Source organism: Microcaecilia unicolor, chromosome 11, assembly GCF_901765095.1.
Source record: "Microcaecilia unicolor chromosome 11, aMicUni1.1, whole genome shotgun sequence".
NCBI lineage: Eukaryota > Metazoa > Chordata > Amphibia > Gymnophiona > Siphonopidae > Microcaecilia > Microcaecilia unicolor.
In genome coordinates this window covers 124,727,858-124,748,636 of record NC_044041.1, presented here as the reverse complement: position 1 = coordinate 124,748,636, position 20,779 = coordinate 124,727,858, and the positions used below count along the sequence as shown (strand labels likewise).

Genomic DNA, 20,779 nt, shown 5'->3' with positions numbered 1-20,779 from the left:
AGTCCAATCCTGGGCTGGTCCGGAGGGACTCTAAGGAAGGAGAAATTAGACCTTACCTGCTAATTTGCTTTCCTTTAGTCCCTCCGGACCGACCCAGGTCCCTCCCATGTTCTTTCATGACTGTGCTTTTCCTTCTTTCTGTGTTTGGAGTTATTGTGTTCAGATGTTCTGATGTCAGATACAGAGCTGTTTGACAACTTGATGATAATAAAATAAATAAATAACATTAAAAAAAAAACAACAACCTTTTTACACAGACGATTCTGGGGGGGGGGGGGGGGGCATACCTCTGCTCTGGTGAGAGTTGTTGGTGAGCCCTATTTCACGGCCATACCTCGGCTCTGGTTAGAGTTGTTGGTGAGCCCTATTTCACGGCCATACCTCGGCTCTGGTTAGAGTTGTTGGTGAGCCCGATTTCACGGCATAGCTGACGGCATAGCGTTTCAGGAGTGCTTTGTGGCTGCTTAGATTCCAAGGGGCACAGAAGCTTGGTCTTTCTTTTCTTTCCTGCTTTGTTATTCAAATACTGAGGCTAGGGTCACATGGCCAGAACTCTTATTGGCTCTCTAGAGTCAGAATTTGTCTCAGTCTCCTCCTGCTGGAAGGCGTGCACAACCCATCAGTCCAATCCTGGCCCGGTCCGGAGGGACTAAAGGAAAGCAAATTAGCAGGTAAGGTCTAATTTCTCCTTGTTTTCCCTTTGGCCCATCCTGCTTCTTCTGACATCACTTCCTGTTTCTGCATGGGTGGGATGGGTCAGAGGGAAAGATTCGAACCAGGTTGTATGTGCAACGCTGCTGCTGCTGGTGAAGATCAACAAACTGGCACAGGGTGGGTGGGTCATGTTGAATTGTGAATGGGGGAAAAGATGTCTGATTGTGCTGAGAGATTGTCAAAAGAGCAGAATACATGTATTGGTGTTCTCAAGATTTTGTTCAGCATTGACTTTCTCACAAAGGATTGCCTGACATGGATCACATTTCGCCCTAGCCAGAGGGCTGCGTCAGGAGCAGCTAAAAATATAAATAACATATGAAACTTGAAATTATAAGAATCAAATCAATAAAAAATCATAAGCGGTATAAATCGTACAACTAAAGAAAGAAATAATCAATACAATACCAAAAATATAGCTTTAAAACAGCCCTGATAAAAAGAATTAATATTAAAAAAAAAAAAAAAAGCTTACCAACAGTACTTCAAACATATAAACAGATGGCAGCACTGATACATGTATTCTGTTTTTTTGACTCTTCTCTGCTCCATTTGCACACTAAGGGCTCCTTATTTGGGACTGTGCTCAGAACAGGATTTTGGAATGAAAGAGAGCAAAAAGAGATGTTTTGAGGATGTTTTAATCACAATTAATAATGCATTAATTACAGAGTTAACTACAGTTAAAATGCAGCCCTAATCGTAAAGAAAGTTCTGAATAATTGACACCAAACTTGTGTTTCCTAAGTAAAATACATTCTAAATAAATTACTACATAAATTTAAACAGCCCAAGCAGACCCCTAATCTGTCCATCAATGCCAAGCCACAGGTAAGTATTTCTGGAACAACCAAATATTCAACAAATTCCTAAAAGTTAGATAATTACCAACTGATCTTAATTTTGTTGGCATAGTGTTCCATAATTCTGAGCCTTTTCTAACAATAGTCTTATTCCATGTTGATTCAAAACAATGTGTTGTCTTGTTGCTAAAACAAGTTTTAATTCTTGGGTCAAGCATAATATTGTAGATGAATAATACAAAGACAAGAGAAACTTAGTCTTAACCTGTTTAACTTCCTTTCTCTGTGATCAATCGGGGGGAATGCAGACATACTAGATTGTGACATCATCCTGATGGCTCCATCTTGGCCCTGTTCTCCCCTAGCTCATGTAAACCTTTGGAACTCTCTTGAAAATGTACAGGGGTTCCCATGCAGGTGGTCATCGCCTTTTAGTCTCATTTTGTCTGCTAATTCCAGTGAAAACACTGCCCTTATGACATTGGGTTATTTAGATGAGGAGGAAGAGAGCTATATTGCTGCTTGAGCCAACAGAAAAACTAAATTGGGGAGGACATGCCAGTGAAGGAATGCCTATATGGGTGAGCATCTGCACATTATGAGCCATTAGATTTTGTATGGTCTTAGTCCTGAGTATTTAAAACATTTAATTTCTGTATATTATCTAAAATGTTATGCTCAACCCAGAAGTTAAGCAGCTGGCTGGCTAAGCCTGAGCACTATCAAATGAAAATCCTTGTGAGCTGTTAAGTTGCATCCATGCTGAATTAATTTTTCCCCTCTCTTTTTCTCCATCGTCTATCTAGTACACCAGATACTTAGAAAACCACACCGTGATTGGGACCCGCAATGTCTACCAGCGAGCCTGTGGCTACCACTTGCCCAGAAACCCGAATCTGCATCTGCTGTGGGCAGCCTTTGAGGAAAAGCAAGGTAGAAAGAAACTTTTACATGGGGCCTGACCTCTTGAAGTCCTTCCGCTCTTGCAAGCTGGCAGTAGGGCACAGGGATGTGTTCTGTCTGACATGGCTGTTCACAAACCTGAGTCCTTTCTTGACTGTCCCTTCTTGATTCTTATTACTGAATCTTCTTTCATATTTGCTTTATATTTTTTCAAATTCACAAATATGACCCTCCTAGCTTTATTTTATTTTAGATTTTCTTGTTCTCACATATCATAAACTAGTCCCCTGATGGAGACAAAGGGAGATGGTAAAATGAACAAAAATTATCTTTATCATGAGAATAGTGACAAAACTTAAATACCTGGCTTCTATAAGATCTGATTGTGCCCTCTCAGCTCGTTTCTGTTCCTTCGAGACAGATTTAGTTCTCCCTATGTCTTGCTGAACTTGAAAGATGATTTACTATGGAAATATCCACTGGTTTTATATATGACCTTGCTTGTCACACATTACTTGGGGTATCTGCAATGTAACAAGAACTCCTTGCAAAAAAAAAAAAAAAAAAAAGGACTGACAGGGCACTAGGGCTGCCAGTGGTATCCTTAAACATTAGTACACAAGGACCAGATTTGCCAGTTCCCTTTACTTTTTCATAACAGACCAGTTGTTGGTCAGTGACTGTTGCCCTCATGTAGCTGGTATTTGTAAGTTTCTTATCCGTGCCACTGCCTCACTGTATCAGTTTATTAGAAATAGATTTTGCACAGCTGTCAGCAACCTTTCAGCAGAATGCCCTCTAACCCTAATGACAGCTTCCACCAGCGGTTTAATTTTCTATGGCTAAAATAATTTTTTTCCTTTTTTTTTTTTTTTAATTTATTGGACTTCATAATAAATTCAGGATGTTCCATGTAAAAGAGAAAAAAAAATCGATTAACTTGTAATTTCATTACTGTCTGTATCCGTGATGGTGCCCTATTCCCCTTCAGTCTTCACAGGCATAAAGCGGAAATTAAATACTATGGGAAAATGCTACTAAGCAGTTATAACATAGTGTGGTAAGTTTTTCCAAGCAAGCCTTGCAAAAAAAGCCGTTAGATTGTCGAAATCCGGCACTAAATTCAGTGACAGGTCCTTGGAAATGTTTACCCAGATCTTGCCTGTCACCATTTTTCCTCCCCTGCCCCCTATCCCCTACACCTCCCACTTTTCCTCCCCTGCAGGTGACATTGAGGAATCTCGCCGAGTGCTGGAGGCCTTTGAGGAGGTGGTGCCAGGTCTAGTGATGGTACGTCTTCGCCGGGTAGGCCTGGAACTGCGACAGGATGAGCTGCAGGCCGCTGAGGCCCTTCTGCAGGAAGCAATACGGAACAGCCAGGGAACGCCACTGGCCACTTTCTATACCCTAAAGCTAGCCCGGCAGGTACTGAAGGTGCAGAAGAATCTCATCAAGGCTCGGAAGATCCTTCTGGAAGCGCTGGAAAAGGAGCCGGTAAGAATGCTGATGGAATGGGGTGTGGGAGAAGTAAGAGGTATCTAAAGATTTCTCTCTTTCAAGAGAAGTCATTCCATAGGATCTGAATCTACAGGTTCTGTGTTCTGTTTTTATTTCCTTTTACAGCAAATGTTGATTGATTGCTATAGTGTCTAATGTGGTTGACGCTTAGTGTATCCTGAACTTTATCTCCCATTTTTCCTACATGGTAACCAAATACAATGAAAGTTTTTAACCATTAGATTATGCAGGGTACAAAAGTACATAGTAGTGTGGTAAAAGATGGTAGATAGACCTAAACTGTTTGTTTAGTTTCTACATTGGGGATTGTATTCCTTTTGAGGAGGAACAGCCCTTGGTCCCTGAAGTCCTTAAGGTGGACTTACTGGTCAAAGGCATTAGATCTTCTGGGAGAACTTTTCCAATGCATCAGGACATTCGAGACATTATTCAGGCTCAGTGGGCCCTGCTGGACTCCCCCTTTCATCCGGCCAGGTCCATGGTATGCCTTTACTCGGTCCCAGATGCAGACAGGTCCCTCCTTAAGATGCCAGTGGTTGACGCAGAAGTCTTGGTCGTCATCAAGCATAATACAGTTCCGTTAGACGGTGGCACGGCACTTCGGGATGTCCAAGATTGGCGGTTGGACGCTCTCCTCAAGAATAGTTTCGACGTCTCTTTGGTGGTATAGGCGGCCATGTGTGGCTCCTTGGTAGTCAGGATCTGCTTCTGCTGGGCTGAAAGAGTCTTGGACAGGACTTCAGATGATTTGTCTTCTATAGATGCTGAAGTGGCCAAAATTAAGATGGTGTCTGCCTTCTTGGCGGACGCCCTGTATGATTTGCTGAGAGCTTCTATGGCTTTGGTTGAGGGGTTGGTCAGCGGATGCGGCCTCCAAATCTAAGTTGATTAAGTTCACTTTCAAGGGGTCCTTTTTGTGTGGAGAGGAATTGGATAAGTTGGTGCGTTTGAGGGATACGAAGGTGCCTTGCCTTCCGGAAGATAGGCCTCGGTCGGCTGGTCAGTGCTTTCTGTTTGGACGGGGGCGGGCATGTGATTTTCATTGGTTTTGGTCCGGCCTGGGGGCTCAGGCCCAGAGGTCTAGGTTTTTCCAGAGGATGCAGTCCTTTCGAGGCTCCCACCGTGTGAGACTCCGGCGCCTCTTTCCAGTCCCCTTCCCAGTAAAGGTGCGCGGGCCTCTCTTCTGATCCCCCTGGGAGTTCGACTGCCACAGTTTCTTCAGAGGTGGGCCCAGATTACTACTGATCAGTGGGTGTTGGAGGTTTTTCGAGATGGGTATTCCTTAGAAATTTGCCCGGCCTCTCTCAGACACTTTTCTGGAGTCTCCCTGCTGGTCTCGCCTCAAAGCAGGCGCAGTTCAGGACACTGTTATTGAGGCTTTTGGATCTCCAAACTATTTGTCCGGTACCTTCCTCAGAAGTCAGACAGGGCCGTTACTCCATTTACTTCGTGGTCCCAAAGAAGGAGGGTTCCTTTTGACTGACCTTAGATCTCAAGGCAGTCAATCATGCTATCAAAGTCAATAGTTTTTGAATGGAGACCCTTTGGTCGGTAATTGTCGCCATATGGTTGGGAGAGTTTCTGACAGCATTGGACCTGATAGAGGCTTATCTGCATATTCCAATCCGGCCCATTCATTAGAGGTTCCTTCGGTTTGCGATTCTAGGTCAGGATTTTCAGTTTCGGACGCTTCCATTTGGTCTTGCCATGGCTCCTCGCGTGTTCACCAAGGGTCATGGTGGTAGTGGTGGCGCTGCTCAGGAAAGTGGGCATTTTGGTTCATCCATACTTTGGCTGATCCAGGCAAAGTCGTATCTAGAGAGTTTGCAGGTCACTGCTCGGGTGGTCCCGTTCTTACTTCCCTCAGTTGGGTAGTCAACTCTGCCAAGAGCCGTCTGGTGTCCTCTCAATCCGTGGAGTACTTGGGAGTGTCTTTCGACACGGCACGAGGACAGATTTTTCTTCCCCCGAGCAGAATTCTAACCGTCTGGTGTCCTCGCAATCCGTGGAGTACTTGGGAGTGTCTTTCGACACAGCACGAGGACAGATTTTTCTTCCCCCGAGCAGAATTCTAAAGTTACAATCTCAGCTACAGGGGTTGTTGCGCAAGCATGTCCCCTGTACTCGGGATTATCTGCAAGTACTGGGCTCCATGGCAACATCAGTGGCCCACGATACTATCTCTAGTGCGCACATGAGGCCTCTACAAGCTTCTCTCCTGTCCAGGTGGTCTCCTCAGATGGACTCCCTTCTGGTGAGGTTGCCTTTTCGGACCTGGGAGCGCAGCAGTCTCTTCTGGTGGCTGCGGGCAGCCAGTCTCACCAAGGGGTTGCCGCTGGATGCGCCTCATTGGATTGTGGTGATGACGGATACCAGTCTCAAGGGCTGGGGAGCCCACTGCCTAGGAAGGTTTGTTCAGGGTCTTTGGTCACCCCAGGAAACCAGGGCAATACAGCTGGCTCTAGAGGTGTTTCACCCCCTGTTGGAAGGTGTGGCGATTTGCGTCCTGTCGGACAACGCTACAGCAGTGGCTCATGTCAATTGCCAAGGGGGGATGAGAAGTCGCCTGTTGCAGCTGGAATCTGCGAAGCTCATGACCTAGTTGGAGTGTCACCTGACCACCCTCTCGGCCTCTCATTTAGCAAGAGTGGAGAACAGGTGGATTTTCTCAGCTGTCACACCCTCGATCCAGGGGCGTGGTCCTTAAGTCAGCAGGCATTTCAATTGATAGTAGATCAATGTGGACTTCCCCTCATGGATCTTATTGCTGCAAGCCTCGACGCAAAGGTCTCCCACTTCTTCAGTGAGAGACAAGATCTCAAGGTGGAAGGGATAGATGCTCTTCAGTAGTGGTCTCCCACTTCTTCAGTCAGAGACAAGATCTCAAGGTGGAAGGGATAGATGCTCTTCAGTAGTGGCCTCCCGGTCTTCTCTATGCGTTTCCCCCATTGCCCCTCTTGGAACGTCTAATTCAAAAGATCGAGGCGCACGGAGGTCAGGTGATTCTCATGGCTCTGGATTGGCCTCGCAGACCGTGGTACACAGACATCAAACATCTTTGTCCGCTCCCTTTCTTCGTCTCCCGCATCAGGATGACCTTCTGGTCCAGGGTCCAATTACTCATCCAGACCCGGCTCAGTTTTGTCTTACGGCCGGGCTCTTGAATGGGCTCATTTGCTTAAGGGGGTTTACTCGTCTCTGTTGATTTCTACCATACTTTGATTGCGTCGTCAGTCCACGTCCCTGAGTTAGAACCTGGCAAGTTTTTGAGGCGTAGTGTGCGGACCGAGGCATCTCCCTCCTCCACTCTTCATTGGCGGAGATGCTAGAGTTTTTACAGCTCAGATTTGATAAACGCTTGGCTCTCGCTTCCCTTAAGGTGCAGGTTGCAGCGTTGTCCTGCTTTCAAGGTCGAGTGCAGGGTAAGTTGCTGGCTAGTCTTCCAGATGTGTCTTGTTTTTTTGAAGGGGATCTGTTTCTGTCCACCAGCTAGGGCTCTCTTTCCTGCTTGGGATCTCAACTTAGTGCTATCCGCTCTCACAGGGCCTCCGTTTGAACCTTTGTCTTCCTGTTCCCTTAAGGATTTAATACTCAAGACAGTTTTTCTAGTAGCCATTGCTTCAGCAAGGTGAGTATCGGAGCTACAAGCCTTTTCCTGCAGATCTCCTTTCTTAGAATTTTCTAATGAGCGAGTGGTTTTGCGTCCGGTGCCTTCGTTTCTTCCTAAAGTGGTTTTGCGTTTTCATCTTTCCAAGTCAGTGGTTCTTCCAGTCCTGGGCTGTTCCTCGGGTACGGAAGACCAGAGGAAGTTACAAACTCTGGATATTGAGAGGGCTCTTAAGCACTATCTTTAGGCTATGGAGGACTTCCGGCGCTCAGACCACCTTTCTGTGCTTATCAGAGGTTTGGCAGTTTCTAAGCCCACTATCTCTCGGTGGCTGAAGGAAATGATAGCTTCCGCTTACCTGCTCGTTGGGAAATCTGTCCCGGAAGGGGTGAAGGCCCATTCCACTAGGGGGCAAGCAGCTTCTTGGGCGGAGAGATTTTTGGTGCCGCCCATGGAAATTTGTAAGGCAGCGACTTGGGCTTTCTTGCATTCCTTTTCTAAGCATTACAGACTAGACGTACAGTGTCGTCAGGAAGCGATATTTGCAACTAGGGTTCTCACAGCTGGGTTGCTGGGGACCCGCCCTTAAATTTACTTCTTTGTTACTTCCTATCAGTTCAATCCTGTGCCAGTCTGGAGGAACGCTAAGGAAGGAGAAATTAGATCTTACCTGCTAATTTGCTTTCCTTTAGTCCCTCCCATATTCGTTGATGAAGAGTAGTTCTGTATAAGATTTCCAGGATGGAGCTGTCCTGCACATTTAAACAAAAAAACAAAATCAGAAGTGATTCATATTCCTGTTTCAAAGCACAAACTGCAGGCTGCTGTCACATACCTTCTCTGGTATGGGTTGTGTTTGGGCAGGTATCACACGGGTTTTCCTGTGTCTGTGAAGCATGTGTTTCGAAGTGCTGTGGTGGCTGCTCAGATTCCCAGTTATTTTTTTCTCTTTTTTTCCTGCTTGGTTAGTTGCAAACTGAATCTAGGGTCACATGGCCAGGTCTGTTATTGGCTCTCTAGTCAGAAGTTCTCAGTCTCCACCTGCTGGAAGGAGTGCATCTCATCAGTTGGTGTGCTAGGCTCCGTAGCACAGGCATAACGTCACCGTAGCCATTATGATGTCAACATCAGAACCCGTGAAAAAAGAAAAAAAAAAAACCACATGCATGCCTCACAGCTGATCCACCCCCCCCCCCTCCAAAAAAAAAACTGGCTCGCGCACAACAGCCGCCCTCCCGACTTACCGCAGTGGCTCAAGCCTGCCTGCCTCGCGAATTTGCCGCCCTCCCGGTTAATGAGTGACGAGACACAAGAGCGAAAAGGGTCCCTCCCTTCCAGTTCCAGGCCCCCTCCCTCCGATTTTTAAAAGTCATCTTCACTTACCAAGTCAGGGTTACGGCGGACGGCAGCAGCGGTAAAACGCGTGCAGGCTCGGCCCTTCTCTCTCTCTCAGCTGTGGTCCCGCCCTTGTGGAAACAGCAAATGAAGGCAGGACCACAGCTGAGAGAGAGTGTGACGGAAAGCGAGTGCGGGGCGGAAATTGTGTGTGGGTGAGGAGCGGCCGGTGTAGGGCGGACCCGGAGTGTCAGAGGTATAGCGACGGGGCAGTTGAAGATGTGCAAAATTTGGACGTTTCTGTGACGGGGCAGTAGAGGACGTCCAAATTTTGGATGTTTCTGCAATGGCCAGTTAAGGACGTCCAAAATTGGATGTTTCTATGAGAAAGACGTCCTGCCTTCAGTCTCACAGACACACTTGCACCCAGTCTCACTCTCTCTCTGTCACACACACACTCGCACATTCACTTTCTCTCTCACACACACACTCGCACATTCACTCTCTCTCTCTATCACTCTCACACACACTCTCTCAAACATACACACTCCGAGGAAAACCTTGCTAGCGCCCATTTCATTTCTTCCAGAAATGGGCCTGTTTTCCTAGTTTCATATAAACTATTTGGCTTCTTTACAGGTGGTATGTTATTCTTACAAACTGAGTAAAAGTTAGCAATGAGACTTAGGCGGATCCTGTTTATAAAAACTGGAGAAAAGAAAGTTCTCCACATTTTATGCATTTATTAAAAAATTTTTAAATTTTTGGTAGTTATAGGACTCAGTGAACCAAGGCACCTTTCTGTGCACATACCAGTCTGCCTCCCCCCTCTCACATGTCACCTGTCCTCAGCCAGTCTGCCTGAGAGCTTGTTGAGATTTTGAGTTGTAAGATCAGCAGGGTCGTCTTGCACCTCAACATGTATTAGTTACTACAAAATTTCTAAAATCCTTTCTGATGTTTGACAAGCTTAAACTTATTTTAAAGTTTTGATATCGCCTCTGTAAGTCCAGCACATAGTCCCTCCACTGTAAAACACTGTTCACAGACTTGTGCAAAAATAGTGTTGGAACCTTTCTATATCATAAAGTTGCTAACTCCCAGGACTCAGAGCAACCTTATATGTGAAAAGAGAGCCCTGTAAATATAATACAGGGCCCTAAAACACTAATATACCACCTAGTGAGAAAACGGAACATAACGGGACTGCTACAAGATCTCTACACAGAAACTATATTCTAGCAAAATATCAGTCCCTGGTCACACTTGCAAGGCCCTTAACAAATATGAAACATGGGACCACAAATCAGTAAGAGAGATGAAGGCAAAATAAAAAAATGAACTGGAAACTTCAAGTAGTCAGACTGTGCATGTACAGCAATATTAGAGAAATACTAACTGAAATACAAGATATCAGAGATGTTCATTTCCAAAAGCTGACATTCCAGTTAATAAATTTAGAATAAAATACTTTATATGCTGGAGTAGCTGCTGCTGAGCAGTGCTCCCAGACCCAACTGCCCTAATACCCCTCCAGCACTGAATTTTTGACCTCCAGCACAACCTGCACATCTGTAGATATTGTAACGCTTTTCTCCGAGGGCAAGCAGGCTGCTTGTTCTCACGATTGGGTTGACGTCTGCGGCGGGCCAGGAAACCGGCAGAACTTTGCAAGCAAAATAAAAATCTTTCAAGAACGCTCCGGCGTGCGGGTAGAGCGCACCGCGCATGCGCAGATGGCTTCCTGCCCGCGGCACGAGCATGTCATCCTCAGTTTCCTTTTTGCCGCGTCTGAGGTCACACGGTTTTTCGCTGTGTTCCTCTCTGGGCCCAGGAGACAATCTTTCGTCCGTTACCGCTTCTTTTTTCTACATTCTGTTTGTTTCAACAATATTAAAAAAAAAAAAAAAATACTAGTAGTTCCCTTATTTTCATTAGTTTTTCTCACTGTTTGTTTTTTTTTCTTTTCGCTGCGGCCGTCTTTTAGGCTGCGCAGCCAGGGTTTGTTTTCCCTTTTTGATTGGCACAATCACGTCCTTTAATTTCGCAGCCGCCGTTTTTCCGTCCATGTCATCGAGGACACCCAGCGGCTTCAAACGTTGTACTCAGTGCAACCGGACCATCTTGGGTACTGACCCCCATGCGTGGTGTCTCTAGTGCATTGGGTCCAATCATCTACCAGCTGCTTGTAAGCTGTGTTCTTTGATGAAAAAAAGGACCCAAGTGTCTCGGGAGGCTCAACGTGAAAATCGTTTTTGCGGATCGGTCCGGTCCTTCGACGTCGGCATCTGTACCGAGGTCGGCGGCATAGACGTCGAGGGAAGCATCGAGTTCGAGAGCACAGGGTAATGGCTGCCGATCGACCACATCGCGCTGGGAGCAGCGAGGCATCGCATGGGTCTCTACCTGTCTCGAGGCCTACTTCTATGCAGGCCCCCTGGGACCGCCCTTCGTCGGACCCGGCCTCGAGGAGGCGTGAGGATTCCAAGTCCTCCTCTTCGGTACTGAGGAGTCTCGATGACGGGTGTCGAGCGAAGGCTAAGAAGCACCATCATCGATCTCCTTCTATGCACGGTACCAAGAGCTCCGGGGCGCCAAAGGATTCGGCACCCGAGAAGCGTCGGCGCCGAGAGGACCGCTCACCCTCTATACATGAGGTGCCGATGCATGGTCTTCTGGCAGCCTGGTACCGGCCCCCGAGCCCTCACAGATTCTGCCACCGGCCCCGCAGCCTTTTCCGATGGAGGCTGACGAGCGCATCAGGGCCCTTCTTCCAGAACTTGGAGGGATTGCTGTGCCAGTCTACTTCGTTGTCAGGGGTGCTTGTGCCTTCTGCACCGTCTGTTGAAGCAGCATCTGGTCCTTTGCCTGTGGTGAGGTCCCGCGGCATCGGTGTTGGCTGCCACCCGGGTCGACTCTCTGACGTCGGCGGAGGAAGCTTTGCCACAGTCCAGGCAGGGGTCGACTTCTCAACATCTCTCTCGAGGTCGTCGTTCCTCGACGTCGAGACAGGCTCGGGTTCGGCCTGCTCTTAGAGAGCTTTTGTCCAGTACCAAGGATGAGCGTTCGTGGGAGGATGAGGAAGATCCCAGATACTTTTCTGAAGAAGAGTTCTATGGGGTCCCCTCTGATCCTACTCCACCCATTGAGAGAAGGATGTCTCCGCCTGAGAGTCGTTTTTTTTCCTCCTTTGATCGGGAAATGTGTAACGATATTCCCTTCCCTATGGAGGTTTTGGATGAGCCCAGGGCCGAGATGCTTGAGGTCTTGGATTATCCTTCTCCACCTACAGAGGTTGCAACAGCTCCCTTGCATAACACACTCAGGGAAGTTCTTATGCGAAACTGGTCGTTCCCTCTCTCTAATCCAGTGGTCCCCAAAAAAGCTGAGTCCCAGTACAGAGTCCACGGAGAGCCGGTGATGGTGAAGTCTCAGCTACCTCACGATTCTATGGTGGTGGATTCTGCTCTCAAGAGAGCCAAGAGTACTAGGGACTATGCCTCAGCGCCCCCAGGCAGAGAGTCTAGGACCTTGGATTCTTTTGGGAGGAAGACCTATCAGGCCGCTATGCTCGCAGCTTAGATTCAGACATACCAGCTGTATACGAGCATCCACTTGCAGAACTCGGTGAGGCAACTGTCTAGTTTGGTCGAAAGGGCTTCCTCTGGAGCTGGCCGAACCTTTTCACCTTTTCAGGCAGCAGAAGGCGTGTCGCAAATTCCTGGCCAGGGGTACTTCCGACACTTTTGATATGACATCCAGAATAGCTGCTCAAGGTATAGTGATGCGCAGAATCTCATGGCTGCGTGTCTCTGACCTGGATCATAAGATCCAGCAGCGGATGGCGGATGTTCCTTGCCGGGGGGGGGGGGGGGGGGGGATAACCTTTTTGGCGAAAAAGTAGAGGATGTGGTCGATCAGATCAAAAAGCACAATGATGCTATGGATTCTCTCTTCCACTGGGTGTCTTCTGCTACCACCTCCTCATCTAGGAGGTTTTTTGGAGGGAAGAGGAGTGCTCCCTATTCCTATCCTAGGCGTAGGTACACTCCTGCTGCTCGGCAGCTTACCCAGGCTCATTCCCAGCACGCTTGTTCTCGTCAACAGCGTGCGCCTACGGCCCCTGCGGCTCCCCAGCAAAAGCAAGGGACGGGTTTTTGACTGTCTCCAGTGCAGCATAGCCACAGTGTCGGTTCCGGACGACTTACCGGTTGGGGGGAGGTTAATATTTTTTCACCAAAGGTGGCCTCTTATAACCTCCAACTGGTGGGTTCTTCAAATAGTCCAGTTAGGATACACTCAGTCTGGAATCCAAGCCTCCAAATTGTCCACCGGGACTTCATTCTTACAGCTCCCAGCACAAGCAGGTACTTGCAGAGGAACTCTCCGCCCTTCTAAAGGCCAGTGCGGTCGAACCCGTTTCACCAGGGGAAGAAGGGCTGGGATTCTATTCCAGGTACTTCCTTGTGCAAAAGAAAACGGGGGGAGGGGGGATGCTTCCCATCCTAGACCTAAGGGCCTTGAACAAATTTCTTATCCAAGAAAAGTTCAGGATGGTTTCCCTGGGCACCCTTCTTCCCATGATTCAGGAAAACGATTGGCTGTGCTTTCTGGACTTAAAGGATGCCTATACCCACATCTCGATACTCCCAGCTCACAGGAAGTATCTTCGATTTCGGTTGGGAACTCAGCACTTTCAGTATTGTGTACTGCCCTTTGGTCTTGCGTCTGCGCCCAGGGTTTTCACAAAGTGCCTGGCGGTTGTTGCAGCATCGCTACGCAGACTGGGAGTGCATGTGTTCCATTATCTCGACGATTGGCTGGCGAAGAGCACCTCGGAGGCAGGCGCTCTACAGTCCATGCGGATGACTGTTCGAGTGCTAGAGTTACTGGGGTTCGTGATCAATTAGCCCAAGTCCCATCTTGTCCTGGTTCAAAAATTGAAGTTCATTGGAGCTCTGTTGGACACACGGACGTCTCGAGCTTATCTTCCCCAGGCAAGGACAGACAATCTCCTGGCCCTCGTGTCCATGGCTCGAGCGTCTCAACAGATCACAGCTCGGCAGATGTTGAGACTCTTAGGACACATGGCCTCCACAGTTCATGTAACTCCCATGGCACATCTACATATGAGATCAGCTCAATGGACCCTAGCTTCCCAGTGGTGCCAGGCCACAGGGGATCTAGAGGATGTGATCCATCTCTCCACCAATTTTTGCAGTTCCGTTCAGTGGTGGACCATTCGATCCAATTTGACCTTGGGACGTCCCTTCCAAATTCCTCAACCACAAAAAGTGTTGACAATGGATGCATCCCTCCTAGGGTGGGTAGCTCATGTAGATGGGCTGCACACTCAAGAAGCTTAGTCTTTTCTGAAAAAGAGTCTTCAGATCAACCTCCTGGAATTACGAGCGATCTGGAACGCTCTCAAGGTTTTCAGAGATCGGCTGTCCAACCAAATCATTCTAATTCAGACAGACAATCAGGTTGCTATGTATTACACCAACAAGCAGGGGGGCACTGGATCTCGCCCTCTGTGTCAGGAAGCCGTCCGGATGTGGCTTTGGGTGCACCGTCATGGCATGTTTCTCCAAGCCATGTATCTGGCAGGCATAAACAACAGTCTGGCCAACAGGTTGAGCAGGATTATGCAACCTCACAAGTGGTCGCTAAACATGGGCGTTGTCCACAAGATCTTCTGAGCATGGGGCACCCCCTCGGTGGATCTTTTTGCCACTCAGATCAATCACAAAGTCCCTCAATTCTGTTCCAGACTTCAGGCCCACGACAGACTAGTGTCAGATGCCTTTCTCCTGCATTGGGGGACAGGCCTTCTGTATGCATATCCTCCCATACCTCTAGTAGGGAAGACCGCTGAAACTCAAGCAAGACCGAGGAACAATGATCCTGGTTGCTCCCTTCTGGCCTCGTCAGATCTGGTTCCCTCTTCTTCTGGAGTTGTCCTCCGAAGAACCGTGGAGATTGGAGTGTTTTCCAACCCTCATCACCCAGAACGAAGGGTCGCTTCTACATCCCAACCTCCAGTCTCTGGCTCTCACGGCCTGGATGTTGAGAGCTTAGAAATTGCCTTTTTAGGTCTTTCAGAGGGTGTCTCCCGAGTCTTGCTTGCTTCCAGGGAAGATTCCACGAGAAATAGTTATTTTTACAAATGGAGGAGGTTTGCTGTCTGGTGTGACAGCAAGGCCCTAGATCCTTTTTCTTGTCCTGCATGGACCCTGCTTGAATACCTTCTACACTTATCAGAGTCTGATCTCAAGACCAACTCTGTGCAATTAGTGTTTATCATCAACGTGTAGAGAATAAGCCTATCTCTGGACAGCCTTTAGTTTTTCGCTTCGTGAGAGGTTTGCTTTTGCCAAAGCCCCCTGTCAAACCTCCACCAATGTCATGGGATCTCAACATCATTCTCACCCAGCTGATGAAAGCTCCTTTTGAGCCACTGAGTTCCTGCCATCTGAAGTACTTGACCTGGAAGGTCATTTTTTTGGTGGCTGTTACTTCAGCTCGTAGAGTCAGTGAGCTCCAAGCCCTGGTAGTACATGCACCTTATATCAAATTTCATCATAACAGAGTAGTCCTCCGCACTCACCCTAAGTTCTTGCCGAAGGTGGTGTCGGAGTTCCATCTGAACCAGTCAATTGTCTTGCCAACATTTTTTCCCCGTCCACATACCCGCCCTGGTGAAGACAAGCTGCACACCTTGGACTGTAAGAGAGCATTGGCCTTTTACGTGGAGCGGACAAAGACCTATAGACAGTCCACCCAGTTGTTTGTTTCTTTTGATCCCAACAGGAGGGGAGTCGCCATCGGAAAACGCACAATCTCTAATTGGTTAGCGGATTGCATATCCTTTACATATGCCCAAGCTGGGCTGACTCTAGAGGGCCATGTCATGGCTCATAATGTCAGAGCCATGGCTGCTTCAGTGGCTCATTTGAAGTCAGCTTCTATTGAAGAGATTTGCAAGGCTGCAACGTGGTCATCAGTCCACACATTCACATCTCACTACTGCCTTCAGCAGAATACCTGACGCGATAGTCGGTTTGGGCAGTCGGTGCTGCAGAATCTGTTCGGGGTTTAGACTCCAACTCCACCCTCCTAGGCCTATTTCTGTTCTGTTGCAGGCTGCACACGGCAGCTAGACTGTTTAGAAAGGAAGAACTCCCGGAGCTTATTCTCCTTTCCCTTGAAGGGGATAGTGCTGGGCAGACTTATACGGTCTGTGCCAGAGCCGGTGGTGAGAGGCGGGACTGGTGGTTGGGAGGCGGGGATAGTGCTGGGCAGACTTATATGGTCTGTGCCCTGAAGAGGACAGGTACAAATCAAGGTAGGGTATACACAAAAAGTAGCACATAAGAGCATATCTTGTTGGGCAGACTGGATGGACCGTGCAGGTCTTTTTCTGCCGTCATCTACTATGTTACTATGTTACTCTTACTTAGTTGTGTTTCTTTTCAGGTCAATCTATGTTATGTCCTCGCCGTTGCAAGTCCCAAGTGACCTTTCTTTCATTGTTTTGAGTGAGCCTGGGTGCTAGGAATACCTCAATCGTGAGAACAAGCAACATGCTTGTCCTCGGAGAAAGTGAAGATACATACCTGTAGCAGGTATTCTCCGAGGACAGCAGGCTGATTGTTCTCACCTTCCCACCCTCCTCCCCTTTGGAGTTGTTCTAGTTCTCTGGTTGCTTTTTATTAAACTGAGGATGACATGCTCGTGCCGCGGGCAGGAAGCCGTTTGCACATGTGTGGTGCGCTCTCAAAAGATTTTTTTTTTTTTTTTTTTTTGCCGGTTTCCTGGCCGCAGATGTTGACCCAATCGTGAGAACAATCAGCCTGCTGTCCTCTGAGAATACCTGCTACAGGTATGTGTCTTCACTTTCCTGCAAAGTAGTCTGTACTGCAGCAGTCTGTAGTGGCTAAATGGCTCTGAAAGGGAAGCGATCGGCCCTGACTGTCCAAGATGGCAAACCCACGCAGCCCGGTGGAATCTTCACCCAGCTTGGCATGGACAGCGGAATTTGTAATGAAAGCTAAAACCGCACCCTCTTTGTGGACAAAATAGATTCTGTATCGGAAAGCATGAGAGAAATGCGACATGAGTTTGGGGCAGTACAGCAGAGAGTGGATACTTTGGAGGCCTCTGTCAGAAAACGCCTAGCCACTTGCCTGTAGTTACCCCGCGGCCACTTAGAGGGTCTATCCCCAGCACAGCTGAGGTCTGCCTGCACCTGCCGATTGTGCTCTACACTAGCACCCTCCTCCCATTGAATGGGTCACAACCGCCTCTGAGTGAGTCTCCTGCTCCCAAATTATGTCCAGTGGCAGAACAAACAAACAATTGTTTATTCTCATAAAAATATTGAACATTAGAACAAAAATGTTCAAGTAGTAAACAGTAACAAGTAACTGAAAAATGGATCAATTATAACACTAACTAAATATTTGCATACTGGCTAAACAGTACCCGGAAAGATCAGGACATAAATCTGTCTCACTCTTCTTACTGGGCTAAGACTGAATCAACAGCCAGCAGCAACTGCTGTGTAATTTCAAACTCTATTCCAATCAGAGCCCAGAGCAATCAAGTTGTATTGTAACATTTATACCCCGCGCTTTCCCACTTATTAGCAGGTTCAATGCGGCTTACAAATATACCAGGTTTACAAGATAACGCAAACACATAAACAAACACTTCATAAAAGGTTTCAAATAAAAACTGGTTACATCACTGCAGGCACTTTGTATTGTCTGTGTGCCAAATAAAAGAAAGAGAAGTCAGTTCTCTGTAACAGCTTTAAGCATAAACCTGCACCATCTGCTGGTTGAACAGGAGAAATACATTTCAGACATATTTAAGACAGGAAATTATTCAATATATTTTACAGGCTTAAAGCACACTGTTTTTTTCACACAGGCTTAAAACACACTGTTTCTTCACAGCCTCACAACGTGCGGATAATCGCATTGCATCGCTCAGCTGGAAAACAAATTGGATGATCTGGAGAATCGACATAGGCGCAACAATTTGCGATTCATTGGATTGCCAGAATCGATTCATGAAGGGGACTTCTGAGGATTTATGGAAACTTGGTTAGGCTCCTTGTTGCAGCTTCAAAGTCATGCAGGACCCCTGCATATCGAGCGGACACATTGCCTAGGGCTGCGAGAGGTGGATGCACAACCTAGAGCAGTGATCATTAAACTATTGAACTTTTGCCATAAACAAGAAATTCTGCAAGCGCTGAGGGACACCGAATCCTCTGTTTTCAAGACTATTCTGCTTTGGTGTCGGCAAAGAAAAAAGAGTTTAACCCTATTTGTAAATCTTTATTTGAGAAAAAGATAAGTTTTGCGCTGCTTTACCTAGCGTGCTTGCGCATCTACCATGGGGGCAAGCAACACTACATGGACTCTGTGAAGAAGCTGCAGGACTTCTTGACCCGAGTGGTGGACGGGCCAGCTCTTAGAACGATTTTGCTGAACGGCTATTTGTGGACTGTCTTGGGGAACTGAATAGAGAGTTTGTCTTTTCTCTGCTTTAAAGCCTAGTGGTTAGTGCAGTGGACTTTGATCCTGGGGAACTGAGTTCGATTCCCACTGCAGCTCCTTGTGACTCTGGCCAAGTCACTTAACCCTCCATTGCCCCTGGTACAAAAATAAGTACCTGAATATATGTAAACCACTTTGAATGTAGTTGCAAAAACCTCAGAAAGGCAGTATATCAAGTCCCATTTCCCTTTAGTTAGAGACCTTCTACTGTTATGATGTGGCCTGGCATTTTTGAACGCTGAGACACGGTGTGTAGGGTACAGGCCTGCATAGACAATGGACAATATTATTGGGGAGGGGGAGAGGAGGGAAAAGTTATCCTTTCTTTTTCCCTTTTCTTTCTCAGTTTTGCTACTGGTGCCCTCCTGCTCCCTGCAAAGAAGGGCGTCAGCGGGATCTTTACCGGAGCGGAGTCTGTGCTTTGATAGGGTTGTGATCTGCATGTGTGTTTTGTTGTTGTTTTTAAATCTCTTTGGGGTTTGGATTGGTTTTGGAAACTACGGGCTATGCTTTGAAGGGACGCTGGATGATACTCAAACTAGCAGGGGCTTAGTTGGTAGATGTATTTATTAGGGGGAGGGATAGTCAGGGGGCGTTCTTTGATAACCAGCTTCCTTAGGGGGGAGCATTGGGGAAGTTTGGAAACACGAAATTCTTATTGTTGGGATATGGATTTAGTATTAGAGTGGGGCAGTTGGGTTGGGGAGAGGGATAGGAGGGGTGGGTTTGTTGTGGCGGTACTGTGTGGATGTGTGATATGATATGGATGGGAGGCGTGTGTGATGGGGTGGCGTGCTGGGAAATTCCCCTTACCTAGTAGGGTTGACATGCTTGAATGGCAGTGTCAATGTCCAGAAATCATATAATGCTGAATATTTTTTCTTGGAATGTGGGAGGGATCTCCTCTCCTATAAAGAGAGTGAAAATTTTACAGGCTTTACAACGTCAGCGGGCGGATGTGTTGTTGGAGACCCACCTTTCAGCCCCAGAACGAGTGAACCTGCAACGTTGGTGGATGGGTACCATTTATGGGGTCCAGGGGTGGGCAAAAACGCAGGGGTGGTTATTCTCATCCGCAGGGGCCACTCTTGCTTGCCGAATAAATTAATAGTTGATGAGACTGGAAGGTTTGTCATTGTGCATATCGCTCAACAATTTGTTTTTTTGTAATGTTTATGATCCTAATATTTATGATAGTAAATTCATACGCACGTTGATACGCTTACGGGCACTCCAATTATCTTAGGGGAAGATTTGAATACAATGGCCGATCCCATGGTGGAACGTTCTGGGCGGGTGGAGAGATCAGTGGCCCAAGCCTCAAAGGGGGATCCCTTTTCTCTGTAATCTGCTAGACTGGTGTTTTTGGAGGGCGTGGGCAGACGCTTCGCATCTACCCGTTCAGCTCCACTCATTGTTTTGTGGACCTCTGTCATGTCTCCCCTCAGCCGCCTTTTCTCCAGGCTGGGGAGCCCTGGCCGCTTTGGCCTTTCCTCATGGGGAAGTCACCTTCTCCCACTACTCCAACCAGAGTTACACCTAATCACACTGACCACCCTTCAACATCTTCTGTCCTTCTGTGACTGTTCTCTTGTGCTTGACTGCTTAAATATTTTAAATTTAAATGCTTTACTTTTTGTCTATTAGATTGTAAGCTCTTTGAGCAGGGACTGTCTTTCTTCTGTGTTTGTACAGCGCTGCGTACACTTTGTAGCGCTCTAGAAATGTTAAATAGTAGTAGTAAGTCGTCCCGTCCCTTTTATCCCTTTTATCATTTTCGTCGCCCTTCTCTGTACCTTTTCTAATTCCACTGTACCTTTTTTGAGATGCGGCGACTAGAATTGAACACAATATTCGAGGTGCGGTCGCACCATGGAGCGATACAGAGGCATTGTGGCATCCTCATTTTTGTTTTCCATTCCTTTCCTGATAATACCTAGCATTCTATTTGGTTTCTTAGCCGCAGCGGCACACTGATCAAGGGGTTTCGACGTATCATCATCAACGACGATACCTAGATCCCTTTCTTGGTCCGTGGCTCCTGGCGTGGAGCCTTGCATGACGTGGCTGTGGTTTGGGTTCCTCTTTCCCACATGCATCACTTTGCACTTGCTCACATTGAACATCTGCCATTTGGACACCCAGTCTCGTGGGGTCCTGTTGGAATTTTTTGCAATCCTCCCGCGATTTGACGACTTTGGACGGCTTTGTATCATCACCAAATTTAATTACCTCACTAGTTACTCCCATCTCTAGGTCATTTATAAATATGTTAAAAAGCAGTGGTTCCAGCACAGACCCCTGGGGAACCCCACTAACTACCCTTC

General features: G+C 47.3%; 1 protein-coding gene and 1 long non-coding RNA gene across 2 annotated transcripts in view; both read left to right on the top strand.

Moving 5' to 3' along the window:
* The window catches only part of LOC115480978 (nascent polypeptide-associated complex subunit alpha, muscle-specific form-like), a 278,693-nt gene that overhangs the window by 217,187 nt on the left and 40,727 nt on the right, over positions 1-20,779 (top strand). The window contains exons 17-18 of the mRNA XM_030219963.1: positions 2,324-2,450; positions 3,646-3,914. Of these exons, the coding sequence (XP_030075823.1) occupies positions 2,324-2,450; positions 3,646-3,914 (396 nt within the window). The remainder of the gene's footprint in view (positions 1-2,323; positions 2,451-3,645; positions 3,915-20,779) is intronic.
* LOC115481186 lies at positions 6,048-19,908 on the top strand. Its single transcript, XR_003943899.1, has 3 exons — positions 6,048-6,058; positions 14,988-14,990; positions 19,808-19,908. It is a non-coding gene; the product is annotated as an uncharacterized LOC115481186 (long non-coding RNA).